Here is a 14,551-nt window from a genome sequence, read left to right as displayed (position 1 = left end):
GAAAATGCAACTTTCTCCGCTTATCTTATTTACTTACAGATCATCTTGATAGAGAAGTTTGCCTGACTGGAGCGAAAATATGTTACGTGATCCAGCCTGTGTGTTAGAATATGTCTCGAGGTTGAGTCCGAAACGAAAATCTGAATATTCCGAATTGGATATTTTGCGGACGTCCGAAATCAAGCATAGCTAAATATGATAACTGTTCTTTGGCAAGTTAAAGTCCGCGAAGAAAGAAAGAATATTATTCTTTCCTAGTTCTTGTGGAATTCACGGCCAGAAGAGGAAAGAAGAAAAAAATAAAAAGGAAAGTCCAACTTTGGACGTTGTTGACCGAACTTCACGGTTTCCTATTCCACGTTGAGATTGCCACGGTGTTTCCTTTCCTGGGTATATATATTTTGGATCATGGGATTTGGTTCAGTGCACCGTTGTTGATGAATACATGAAGAGGTCTTAAAGCACCGTCCACGAGTGCTTGATAGTGAGCTATCTTTGTGATTTTATTTGTGGAATTACACCAAGAATTTAAGTGTTTGTAGCAATTAAATTCTCGTGATTAGAATTTGTGTTTAATTCCTTCGCGAGATTGAGAAATTATTTCGTGAGTAATTGTGAGACTAAACGCTGCGTGAGTTATATGGTGTAATTAAGGTTTGGGAAACACTGAGAGTGTTTAAGTGACTAGAGTTTAGTTGTAATCTCCATTGTATCGCTTGATCTATACTGTTCTTCATGTGGACGTAGGTCACTATGACCGAACCAAGTAAATCTGATGTCCGATTTAGTTTCTTGTTTTGTCAATTTTATTGTTCGATCGCTTGGCTTCCGTAATATTGTGAGAGCATATGTCCATATGGGAACGTACATAATTCATCCGTTTGCTCCCTCCCCAGAGGATGGACGACTCGGTCGCCGGAAAACTCTCCTATTTACATACGGATAAGCACATGAGTGAGCCGAACTTGGATCTTAATGAAGGATAAAGGATGATATAACTATAAGATTTGAATACCTGAGCAACTCTTACAATGAGCCACCTCCTGAACAGCTTTTGTCGTATGAAGGACTCGTCTTCACTCCATGGCTAAATGATATCGGGTCTCGGTATTGATTGAGCGATGTCAATGTTGTAAAATAATGCAGAAACTATCAAATCTCGCAATTAAATTAACGTGTAATCACTGGAGAAATAAACGAGGAAAAAAAAAACACAAGAAATTTACGTGATTCGGTCCTAGTGTCCATTCTTACTACATGGAGTGAGTCATCCGCAAATAATATATTAAAAAATTGGAGAATTACAGAGTTATAATCCTTCATACGTTTGAGTATTTCCCAGCCCTAGGATACATCCAAACCCATAAAAAAGAAAATTTCCAAAGCCCTTTGCAAAAAAAATTTGCCAAACACTACTTGAACCAAACGCCGTTTGCATTTCCCTAAGGGGCTTTAACCGGAAGGTATTTGCATTCCCCCAAGTCTCATTTGTAAAGTTGAACCAAACGGGCCATATATCCGAATTGAGTTAATTTTTTTTATTATCCTACCCTTCGCCAGATCCGGTAAAAGCCTATGACTGCCGGCGAGCTAGATCTAGCACCGGCGGTTGTCGCCCGAGGTCGGGCAACCCCCGGCGAGCCAGATCTGCTGCTGTCAACCGTCGCCGGAGGCCAGGCAACCCTCGGCGAGGGTCGAGTGACTCGCCTGGAGTCACGCGACCTCAGCGGCCGTCGGCTAAGGTCACGGAACCGCCCAGGCGCCGCTGGCCTAGGCGGTCACGCGATCTCAAGTGGTCGTCGCCTAGGTCGCGCGACCTCGCCGGCCCGATCTGGTGTCGGTCGCCCTCGTCGGCCGCCCTAGCACAAAAGATGAACAATAATAAGAGAGGCAAAACCGAAATAAGCCCAAATAAGTGAGGGTAATTTGGGGGCAAAAAAGTTGGTTTCAGCATTTGCCAAATGCTGAAAGCCCAAAGCTGATCCGGACTAGCTTTGGGCTTTGAGCATTCCCAATGCTGACTTTCGGTCGAAAGCCCATTGAGAATGCTTGTCAAACGGTTCAGCATTTCCCCAGGGGGCTTTCAAGGCCGAAAGCTTCTTCCCAAAGCGGAATGTAGAACTCATAGCACAAAACAACCCTGTGTTTAGAGCTCCCCTTTTTGAGCGATTTATTTTGAGCTCCTCTTACCATGCGACAGTAATCAAGACAAAAGACATGTGCATCGGAATTCTTGACCTAATACTTGTCTGGCGAAGTCTTCACAGTGTTGCAGTTCAACCAAGGCCTTAACCATTTTCTTTAAATAGATCTGATAGTTTTCACGTTATATTTCAACTAATTGGTACAGTAGCTATATTACAACAATTGGTATCATGGCTATTTAAAGTAAATAGATAAGACCTTGGATTCGGTCAAGAATCCATTTGGGTTCTTGGGCTCAAACTCGAGCCATAATTCAATAGTCAAGACTTGAAACTATCTTCGGTTGTTGTCGCACCGCGGAGATGTATCCTCAAAAAGTAAGTAGTGATGCACCTACTTTGATTTGGGAGAACTAAGGCGGCATTCTGTGTACCTGCTACCATGAAGTTGAATGTAGTTATGATGTCGTGAACTTGCTCAGGAAAAGTGTTGTCAAATACTAAGTACACAGCATTGCATGCATCAAACTGTTAACAGCTAACGCATACGGCACGTTAACCATGTAGTCTTACTCCTCATCTGTCTTTGGTGACTTTTTCTAAAGGAATTTTTCTGGGCTTTGCATTCTAAACTCCGAATCTATCTAACACCTTCTCAATGTACTTTTCTTGAGACGACTTTAGAATTCCTTGTCTCACATGATCCTCATCCGAAGAATTTGATTTTCTGCTCCCAAGTTCTTCATTTCAAACTCTTTTGACAATTACTAATTCAGTCAATTGATCTCCATACAACATCCAAATAATATAGTAGCACCAAATTTCTTGAACTAAAAACAGCGATCCATTTCACTTCTAGTGAACCTGTTACAGCACATAAATGTATCAAATTTCTCGTACCACTATTTAGGAGCTTGTTTCAAACCATACAGACTTTTCTTCAACTTCCAAACATAATTTTTTTTTTTTAGAAACCTCAAAACCTTCTAATTGTACCATGTATATATCCTCCTCTAAATCATCATGGAGAAATGCAGTATTTACATCTAACTTCTCTAGAAGTAAATTTTTAGTAGCAACAATACTTAATACTAGCCTAATAGTAGTCAATTCCTTTCTTTTTCCTGAAATTTTTTTGCTACAAACCGTGCTTTGTACATCTTGCTGCCATCAAGTTCTTATTTGACCAAGTACACCAACATATTCTGCAATGCCTTCTTCCCATCTAGTAACTAAGTTAACACCCAAGTTTTGTTCTTCTCGACTGAATCCAACTCATCATGCATTGCTAGCTCCCACTTGACAGAATCTTTAACCTGCACTGCTTTCGAAAAATTTTCTAGTTCGCCAGCATCAGTCAAAAACAAATAATGCAATGATGGAAAATACCTCTATACAGTTTAGGTGTTCTACTATATCTTTTTAAAGTGAGTTCGGGTGTAGGTGGTTCTTGTTCTAGTTCTTGATCAAAGTCTACAATTTATAACAAGAGCATTCTTAGAAACCCCCCAATTCAATCTCTCTAGTCTCCACCGTTTGTTTCTCCCCACTAAATTCTGAGACAGATCTGCCCTTGTACAATACATTTTCATTGAATGTAACATCAACAGTTCTTATTTTTCTGTTTTTCATCCCAAAACCAATAGCCAAAATAATTAGAATCATTTCCATTGAGAAAACATGTTTTAGCTTTTGCATCAAGCTTATCTCTATTTTCATATTTTATGTGGATATATAAAACACAATCGAAAACTTTCAGATGTGAGAGAGTCACATTCTTTACAATCCATTCTTCTTCCGGTAGCTTGAAATCAAGTGAAACTGAATGTCCGCTCAAAACCTGTTGGGTAATCTAACATGCATCATCATACTTCTTGCACGCTAATTTAGGGTTATGTTCTTCCCTTTAGAAACTCCGTTTTGCTGTGGTTTATCGAGAATTGTTCTTGTCATCATGATTTCATTTTTTTGCACAAAACTATTTAAACTCCTTGTTATCATACTCACCGCCATTATCGGGCCTTTGACATTTAATCTTGAAGCCAACCTCATTCTCACTTCAACTTTCCATCTCTTAAAGTAGCAAACATATTAGATTTATTTTTCAGAAAATAAACTCATACCTTCCTAGTAGATTCATCAATGAACTTGACATAGTAGCGCAAACCTCCAAGGGAATGTACATGGGTTGGCCCCAGACATATGTATGCACCAACTCTAATTTTTCTTTATTTAGTTATCTTCCAATCTTCGAAAAACTAACACATTTTTGTTTACCCATAACACAATCCACACACAAACCAATATCTATAAACTTCAAATGAGGCAATTTTCCCATTGATGCTAACACCTTCATCCCCTCTCCGCTCATCTGTTCAAGTCTACGGTGCCACAATTTGGAATCAGCTTCTGACTCAGCAACTGCCGTTGTTTCTCTACTGCTTTCAGTCATGTTGCTGTTTCTCTACTGTTTTCAGTCAGGTAAGTGTTCCTGACTTTATTCCTCATGTTAGAATCATAGCACCTTTAACAATTTTCCAAGAGTAGTCCCCAAAAGTAGTCCCAAAAAATAGTCTTGTCCTAAGGCCAAGAACAAATCTGACATTTTGCAACTTCCAATTGAAACCCAATAATAGTAATAGTCTTTATGTGAACATTACACTTCCCTATAATATCCAAAGGTTCATCATCAACAAGATAAATCTTTCCAAACTTTCCAACAACAAATTTGTGCATTAATTCTCTACACAAAGTAGAGTGAAACGATGCACCTCAGTCTACAATCCAAGACTCAATTGGACTGTCAACTCTCAAAATTAAGGTATTCACAGATTTCTCCTGCTCTTGATTTCAATCTTGATACTAAATTTTCTTTTTTGGGGTTCTACAATCTCATCGCAGATGGCCTTTCTTTTGTTTTCTTTTTTCCAACCGAAGCATTTGAAAAAAATATGCATTGTTTAAATCTATTTTCCAAAAACATGTGAACTTATTTCCCATTTTTCCTGTACCTTCTATAATAATCAACATCTTGTGGATAGAATTTATTTAACTTATTATCTAGCAATGGGTCAGTACGTAATTGATGGTGTTTATATATATATATGTGTGTGTGTGTGTGTGCGCGCGTGCGCGCGCGCGCGCGCACACATGTTTGTAGGTATCAAAGTTGAATATACTGCATGTTGACTATGGTTTATCAACAGCTTCTTGGTATTGTAGCCACCTATGGACGTTGATCTTGATTCGTATCTTGACATGAAACAATATAGTTGAGCTGTGCAAGAGCATTTCTGGCAGCTTCCAAATGTCCATTTGCTATAACATCGTGAAGTTATTAAATCTTACGCGAACATCATGGCACTATGAATGAGACTGACATTAAATTTGTTTACGCATCAACAGGTAGAATATACATGGAAAAATGTGGAGAATCTGCTTTGGAGAAAGCTGGAGAGTGCTTTTCTCTATCTGGGCAGTACAGTCTTGCAGCGGAGGCGTATGCAAGGGGAAATATTTTCTCAAAGTGCTTGTCCATTTGTGCCAAAGGAAAACTCTTTGAAGTGGGTCTGCAATACATTGAGGATTGGAAAAGTCAGGGAAATGAGAATAACGGAGTAGTAAAGAAAAGTAAAGAAATAGAGAAATTGGAACGAGACTTTTTAGAGAGTTGTGCCCTTCATTACTATGACCTCAGAGACTACAGGGCCATGATGAAGTATGTGAATGCTTTTCACTGCATCGACTCAATGCGAAACTTACTCAAGAGGCTGGGATGCCTTGATGAACTTATCAATCTGGAGGAAGACTATGGTAACTTTTCGGAGGCGGCAAAGATTGCAAGGATGAAAGGTGACATCCTTTCGGAGGTTGATCTACTTGTAAAGAGCGGACAAAACAAAGAAGCGTCGATGAATATCCTGTGGTACTTGTTATTCTATTCCCTTTGGGCTCCTGGAAGCAAAGGGTGGCCCTTGAAGCAGTTTGCACAAAAGGAGGAGCTGGTAGCAAAAGCGAAACATCTCGCAAAGCCCGAGCCTATTGCCTTCTATGAATATGTTTCCGTAGAATCAAACATTCTGTTAAATAAACAGAGCAGTTTGGCTGAAATGAAAGAACGTTTGAGTGCTTCCAGGAGAAATGGAAGTGTCAGAGGTGAAATACTGTGCGCTCGAAACATTCTGGACTTCCATCTTCATCGAAATATCTCAAATTTTTGTTGGGAATATGATTGGCTTGTCGACCCAATAGAGTATTCTGAAAAACAGATCTTGAGGAATCAGATTTCCCAGATTTCCGTTGACTCATTGGTCTGCTTTTGGAATCTTTGGAGAGAAAAGATTGTTAGAATTATAAAATGTGTAGGATGTGCGGAGATGCTGGAGGAAAAGGAAAATAGGTGCTGTTGGGAGTTCTGTTTGAATAACTTTGGTGTTCTGGAGCAACGGAACAACATGCAAGGAACTTATCACCTTGTAAACCCAGATGCTGATTGGGTCAGCAACATAGATAAAAGATTTCTTCGAAGAAATGGACAATTGGTTGCTTTGGAGATTCAACAATTTGTCTCTGCAGCTCAAAAGTATTGGAACTTCTGTTGGTATGATCCTCCTGCACAAACTGGATGAACTTTATCATTTTTCACTGAGGAGTTCTCTGTCGAACTTCTGTCAAAGCAGATGTCTTGCTCTCTTACATGAGGTTGCAAAGTTCCTTCGAGAACTCAATTGTCTGAATGACTCCTTCCGGCATGGTAGGGCACTGGAGGGTTTCATTGAAACATCCAGCAGGAGGTACATTGGTCACATATTTCCTCTTGACTGGAGAGTATCATCGACAGAATATGATATCTCTAAGAGGCAGTGAGGCTGCTCGTCATCTACTGACAGAAACGATGAACATGATAATTTTCAAGAAGCGTTTTTCACATGGGAAGATGGGTGAGCTTGCGACTTTGTTTCTTGGGTCTGGAATGCTCAACGATGAATTGTACAGAAAAATTGCAGAATCTTTTGAGAGAAATACATCATGGAAGGCATTCATGGAATGTGTGTATCGGGATGTACTAGCAGACCTTCCTCAGGCCAGCGATGATAATAAGCCGTCGAGTTCTCTTTGGCTTGGAACCTTTATGGAGCTTTGGCAGATACTTAGGAGGCCAATTTGTTGAGAGTACTTGGCTAATAGGGGCATATTTGTCTATTTCCTTTATTATTTTATATATTGCAGCAATAAGGGTAATATTGTAATTTTGGCCTTTTTAGCTTTATTATAAATAGATAGCTTGGGGTCACATAAACCTAATCAAGCATTCAGTTCAGTTTTTCCTCTCAACATGGTATCAGAGCCAGATCTGAACTGAAACCCTAACCCTAATCTCTCCTCTGCGCAACCTTTCTTTTTCCTCTCTTCACGCCTTCACTCTCTCCCATCGCAGTTCCTTCTCATCTTCTCTTTTGCTCTCTTTCATAGTGTAGGGCAGCACTAATGAGGTGATTCTTTGAATCTAGTGTCTGCCCTAAACTTCACCTCTATGACATAACTAAAACTTCTTTGCAGTTCGCGATAGGTGGTTCAACTTTTTCTGCGATTTTTTGGATCTTCTTGTCTGGAATTGTTTCTGCCTTGCCGCTGGCCTACAATTCTCTCGTGTGTGAAGACCAAAGCACTGCAGTTCGTGGACCACCATATTTTTTCAGATTCTTTGGGATAAATTAGAATTATCGATTTTTTTCAAGTTTTCAAAATCTTGAAAAAATCGATATTTTTCTTCCCTTGATCTGATCTTGCTGATTTTTTGGAGGATATTTTTAGCCTACTACCAGTGACACAATGTCTAACGGTTCAGTTGAGAATCCTCCACCTACAGGAGATGGTCGTACAGATTATATTACTTTCGCTACAATCTCTGTGAAGCTCGACAGCACAAATTATTTGATATGCTCTCGATCTGTATTCTTGACCATTGCAGGCCGTGGGCTTACAGGTCATATCAACGTCACTTCTGTGAAGCCGGAAACATCGGGTGCTACTCAAGACAAGTGGATCTCGAATGACTCTTTGGTAATGTCTTTTTTGCTTAACTCGATGCAGCCACATATTGCAAAAGGATATTTGCTTCTTGATTCTGCGGCGCAAATTTGGTCAGCTGCTAGGGATACTTATGGTCAAATCGGGAATGATGCACAGGTGTATGAACTTCGAAAAAGGGTTCATGACACTTTTCAGAAGGAGATGACTATATCTCAATATTATGCTGAGCTTCGGAGTTTATGGCAAGAGCTAGATCATTATACCGATTATCAACCAACTAATGCTACAGATATTGCTGCCTACAAGAACCATGTGGACAAGATCAGAGTTTATGATTTCTTGGCAGGATTGAATATTGAATATGATCAGATACGTGTTCAAGTCCTTAGCCGGTCTCCATTCCCCACTCTTGAACAGTCCTATGCCCTAGTTCACTCAGAAGAAAGCCGTAGGACAACAATACTCCAGTCCTCTACTATTGATCGATCTGCTCTACAAATTAGTGCTGGCACTAGTACTAAATCTGGTTCGTTCTCTCGATTTAATGATACCCCTAAGGAAGTTGTGAAGTGTGAATATTGTCATAGGCCTTATCATACTAAGGCTACCTGCTGGAAGTTACATGGAAAACCTGCAGATTTTGAGAAAAAAAAAGCACAGAGAAAGACAAAAAAACAAAGCAAACCATACTGAAACTGTTACTGCTACACCTATTACTGATATCGGTTTATCCCAGGAAGAACTTCAGGCATTTTGACGTCTACTGAAAGCTTCTACTACTGCTGCTTCCTCCATAGTTGCCAATTCGTCTTCCCATTTTGCTTCAAATCTAGCCACTTCAGGTATCTTCTTTGGGGGGTTTAATACATCTGTTGTTTCCAGCCCATGGATCATTGATACAGGGGCTACAGATCATATGACAGGTTCTTCTAGTCTCTTTCATCAATATACCCCTAGCTGATGGAACCCTCTCTTCCATCGCTGGAAAAGGGTCTATCAATTGTTCCTCCACTCTTCCCTTGTCTTCTGTTTTACATATTCCATCATTCTCTACTAATCTCCTTTTTATTAGTAGTTTGACTCGAGACTTAAATTGTAAAGTAACTTTTTTCCCTTCTTACTGTATTTTCCAGGATCTGGTAACGGAGAAGGAGATTGGATATGGTAGATTGGATGGTGGTCTTTATCTGCTCGAGGGTAGTGGGGTTTCTACTTCTATGTCGTCTACTACGCCCCATCAAGTTAATTCAGCATTGACAGATCTCCATCAGTGGCACTGCAGATTAGGTCATCCCCCTTTAGGAACTTTAGAAAAAGTTTTCCCGAGTCTCATTTCAGCTTGTAATAAAGATGAGTTTTTTTGTGAAGCTTGTGTCTTTGCTAAACAAACTCGTTCTACATATTCATCTTCAAATAATAAAAGTCGTTTCCCTTTTCATGTGATTCATATTGATGTGTAGGGTCCTTCCCAACGTACTTCTATTTCTGGTCATCGATGGTTTGTTACTTTTATCGATTGTCATTCTCGTGCAACTTGGGTTTATTTGTTGAAGCATAAGAGTGACGTTTTTCGTTATTTTCAAATTTTTCACAAAATGATTCAAACTCAATTCAACACCACTGTGAAAATTCTTCGCAGTGACAATGGTACTGAGTACATTGAAGGTCAGTTTCAACGGTATCTCTTTGATCATGGCATTATTCATCAGACCAGTTGTGTTGATACCCCAGCACAGAATGGTGTTGCCGAAAGAAAGAACCGACATTTGTTAGAGGTCGCCAGGTCTCTTATGTTTGCACGTCATGTCCCCTCTCGGTATTGGAGTGATGCTATTTTAACCGCTGCCTATTTAATCAATCGGATGCCGAATAGAATTCTTGATTTTCGCACACCTAAGATGTTTTACAGGGATCATCAACTTTTATTCTTCCTCCAAAAATTTTTGGTTGTGTTTGTTATACTCGTAACACTACCTCTAAGAGTAAGTTGGAACCCCGCGGTCTTCGCTGCATATTTCTTGGGTATTCAGCTACTCAAAAGGGTTATAAGTGTTATCATCCTCCTTCTATGCGCAGTATTATATCTATGGATGTGATTTTTCATGAGTCTACTTCTTATTATTCTGCTCCACCTCTTCAGGGGGAGTATCCTAGTGTAGAGGTGTTGCCAATTCTAGATGTTCCTATGGATATTACTTACTCTTCTCCTTCTCCTCCTCCTCCTCCAATAGTCTCTGATCGTTCTCCTTCTCCTTCTCAAGAGGAGAACGATGCAACGCAAGTAGAGAATAATGCAATACTTCGGGGGGAGATATCAGAGATTCAGGGGGAGACCACACCTGTTAAGCAAAGTATGGGTATCTTTCAAAGGCGGATTAATAGTGGAGAAACATTGAAGACATATCGTTGTAGGAATTCCACTACCAACACGCAGGTTAAGACCACTGATACATTGCCTATTCAGTCATCATCTCCGGATCTAGATTCTACTACTCCTTCTGATGAGGTTTCTCCTTATGATCTTCCTATCACACTCCGAAAGGGTATTAGAACTTGTACTCAACACCCTATATCCAATGTTGTTTCATATGACTCTTTGTCTAGCTCCTATCGTACTTTTGTATCTTCTCTATCTTCTGTTTCTATTCCACGGAATTGGCAAGAAGCTTTTGCAGATGAGAAGTGGAAGACAGCAATGGTGGAGGAAATGCATGCTTTGAAGAAAAATGACACGTGGGATCTTGTTGTTCTTCCTCCTGGGAAACAACCGGTAGGATGTAAGTGGGTGTTTGTAGTCAAACAGAAGATGGATGGTACTGTGGACAGATATAAAGCACGGTTGGTGGCGAAGGGATTTACTCAGACTTATAGGATTGACTATCAAGAAACCTTTGCTCCTGTTGCCAAGTTGAATACTGTTCGAGTGTTCCTTTCATATGCTGTAAACCAGGGATGGGATCTTCAGCAGTTAGATGTGAAGAATGCCTTTCTTCATAGAGAGTTAGAAGATGAGGTATATATGGAGATTCCTCCAGGTTTTTCTTGTGACAAAACTCAAGGTAAAGTGTGTAAGCTGAAACGTGCACTTTATGGTTTAAAGCAATCATCTCGAGCTTGGTTTGGTAGGTTTCAGAAAGCTATGATCTTTGTTGGGTATAAACAAAGTAATACTGGTCATACTTTGTTTGTGAAGAGATCAGGTGCTAAAGTCACTATTCTTATTGTCTATGTAGACGACATTATTGTCACAGGAAATGATATTGATGAGATAAGCCGGTTGAAGAATTTTCTTGGACAAGAATTTGAAATAAAGGATCTTGGAAAGCTCCGATACTTTCTTGGGATTGAAGTTGCCAGATCTTCAAAAGGTATCTTTCTATCCCAAAGGAAGTATGTCCTTGATCTTTTAACAGAAGTTAGGTTATTAGGATGTCGTCCCTTTGATACACATATTGAGGTCAATACTCGTCTTCGAGAAAAGGATGGTGATCCCGTAGATAAGGATCGTTATCAACGGTTAGTGGGCAAGTTGATTTATTTATCACACACCAGACCTGATATTGCTTTTGCTGTGAGCCTAGTGAGTCAGTTTATGCATGATCCATACTCTACTCATATGGATGCTGTTCTTCGAATCCTTCGATATTTGAAGTCTGCTCCCGGAAAAGGAATTCTTTTATCTCCTCGTGATGGCTTGAAAGTTGAAGCTGTGGAAAAAAGGTGGCTTTCTCTCTCTTCTATTTTTGTTAGTGTCAAAAGAAGATACAAAAAGGTATATATAGGCTTAACCTTAAGCCTAGCACAATTAAAAAAAAATGCCCCCAACTTGTTAACACTATAATAAATAATAAACCCAACACTCCCCCTCAAGTTGGGGAGTACATATCAAAAAGGCCTAACTTGTTGCAAATGTACGAAACTCGTCCACGTCGAAAAGGTTTGGTGAAAATGTCTGCTAGCTGTTCTTCAGACCGTGTGTGCACCAACCGTATATCACCACAATTCACCTTTTCCCGAACAAAGTGACAATCAATCTCTATATGCTTTGTTCGTTCATGAAACACTGGATTGCTAGCAATGTGAACAGCTGATTGATTATCACAATGAAGAGTAGATGATCCAGTCATAGGTAGTCCAATCTCAGTCAACAACATACGAACCCATTGGAGTTCACTCGTAACATTAGCCATAGCACGATACTCGGCCTCTGCACTAGATCGAGAAACAACATATTGTTTCTTACTTTTCCATGACACAAGATTGCCACCAACAAAGACACAGTATCCAGAAGTAGACCGACGATCCACAGGGCAACCGGCCCAGTCTGCATCAGAGTATGCTGTCACCTCCAAAAATTTAGGGTCAGAATAACCAGCTATATGAAGATGACCCCGATTATGGAACACAAGTCCTTGACCCGGAGCCCCCTTCCAATAGCGAACAATGTGTAGAATGGCTTGCCAGTGAGTGGTACGGGGAGAGCTCATGAATTGACTCATCACACTAACAGCGAAGGAAATATCTGGACGAGTAATAGTGAGATAATTTAACTTTCCTACTAACCAACGATACTTCTCGGGATCATGAAGAAGCTCTCCATGTTCATTATCAAGTCTCACCCCGGGGTCCATAGGTGTGTCACTAGGTCTAGCGTCATGCAAGCCCGCCTCCTTAAGAATGTCAAGATTATACTTTCGCTGAGAGAGAGCGATACTGTCATTAGTATATGCAACCTCTATGCCAAGGAAATATTGAAGATGACCCAAGTTTTTAGTATTAAACTCTTTCTGCAGAAACTGCTTGAGGCACTGTATACCTTCCATGTCATTCCCAGTAACAATAATATCATCAACGTAAACAAGAAGAATAACACACCCCTTTGAAGATGACATACTAAACACAGAGTGATCCACACTGCACCGATGCATGCCAAAAGTAATAACCGCATCACTAAAGCGGCCAAACCAAGCACGAGGAGATTGCTTAAGTCCATAAAGGGCTTTTCGCAGCCGGCACACCTTCTCCCCCTGAGCAACAAACTCGGGTGGTTACTCCATATAAACCTCCTCGTGAAGATCAACATGAAGAAATGCATTTTCGACATCAAGCTGATAAAGAGTCCACTTAAACCGGGCAACCAAAGAAATAATGATACGAATGGAAGAAATTTTGGCCACCGAAGAAAAGGTCTCATCATAGTCAATACCATAAGTTTGAGTATAACCCTTCGCAACAAGACGCGCCTTCAAACGCTCAATTGAACCATCGGGACGGTGTTTGATGACAAAGACCCAGCGACAACCCACCAATTGTTTGTCAGGAGGCAAAGAGACCAACTCCCAGGTCTTATTATGATGCAATGCAGCCAACTCCTCCTCCATAGCACTAGCCCAACCTGGATGGGCCAGAGCCTCCTGCACACTACTGGGCACAGATACAGACGCAAGAGATGATACAAAGAGAGACATCTGAGGGGTTACATTATGATAAGACACATAATGAGAAAGAGGATACCGAGATCGGGTACGGTGAGCAATAGGAGAATCGGCAGGAGTTGGTGGAACAGGATCAGAAGCTGGTGCCAGAGGTGGTGGTGGGACGTTTGCTGGTGGAGAGGCACGACCCCAAATAGGGCGAGGACCACGTCTATAGACTTGAAGTGGAGTTGGTCTAGGTAATCCTGAATCAGGCGGAGCATCAGTAGAAGGAACAGGATGTTTCTCCGGTTGAGAAGCAATCGGAGTACGCGGCAATGATTGATAAGGTCCGGAAGGTGGCAGAAGATCCATCGTTAATGGCGCCTGAAGAGAAACATTGCCAAAATATGCCTGATCCTCGAAGAAAGTTACATCAGTAGAAACATACTCCCGATGGCGAGTAGGACTATAACAGACATATCCTTTTTGAGTACGAGAGTAACCGACAAATATATATTTTTCAGCACGAGGTGATAATTTATCCGATCCAGGAGACAAAGAATGAACGAAACAGACACACCCAAAAATACGAGGACAAATAGACCACAAAGGACGATCGGGATGAAGAAGAGCATAAGGGATAGCTCCCTTCAACACAGAGGACGGAAGACGATTAATAAGATGACATGTTGTAAGAAGAGCATAGCTCCAAAATGACTTAGGCATATGGGTATGGAGAAGTAGACAACGAGCAACATCCAACAAATGACGATTCTTTCGTTCAGCAACCCCATTTTGTTGCGGAGTGTGAGCACAATAACTTTGATGTAAAATACCATGCGACGCGAGAAATGGAATAAAGGTAGAAGAAAAAAAATATTCACGAGCATTGTCAGTGCGCAAGCACTTAACAGGATAGCCATATTGAGTACGAACTTCATTATAAAATAGCAAAAA

At 40.5% G+C, this 14,551-nt stretch overlaps 1 protein-coding gene across 1 annotated transcript; it reads left to right on the top strand.

The window, feature by feature from the left end:
• Positions 1-5,529: 5,529 nt before the first annotated feature.
• On the top strand, positions 5,530-7,292 carry LOC130137405 (uncharacterized). Its single transcript, XM_056308599.1, has one exon. It carries the CDS (start codon positions 5,561-5,563, stop codon positions 6,770-6,772), a length of 1,212 nt encoding a protein of 403 aa, XP_056164574.1. The 5' UTR covers positions 5,530-5,560; the 3' UTR covers positions 6,773-7,292.
• Positions 7,293-14,551: the final 7,259 nt, after the last annotated feature.

This window comes from Syzygium oleosum, unplaced genomic scaffold (assembly GCF_021117445.2).
Source record: "Syzygium oleosum isolate NSW1041296 unplaced genomic scaffold, Sole_v2.1 Sole_v2.02, whole genome shotgun sequence".
NCBI lineage: Eukaryota > Viridiplantae > Streptophyta > Magnoliopsida > Myrtales > Myrtaceae > Syzygium > Syzygium oleosum.
The sequence above is the reverse complement of the archived record's forward strand: the minus strand, read 5'-3'. Positions and strand labels throughout refer to the sequence as shown.

What these genes read in the sequence shown, in the direction of transcription:
- LOC130137405 (XM_056308599.1), top strand. Translation starts at nt 5,561, where the DNA reads ATGGAAAAATGTGGAGAATCTGCTTTGGAGAAAGCTGGAGAGTGCTTT.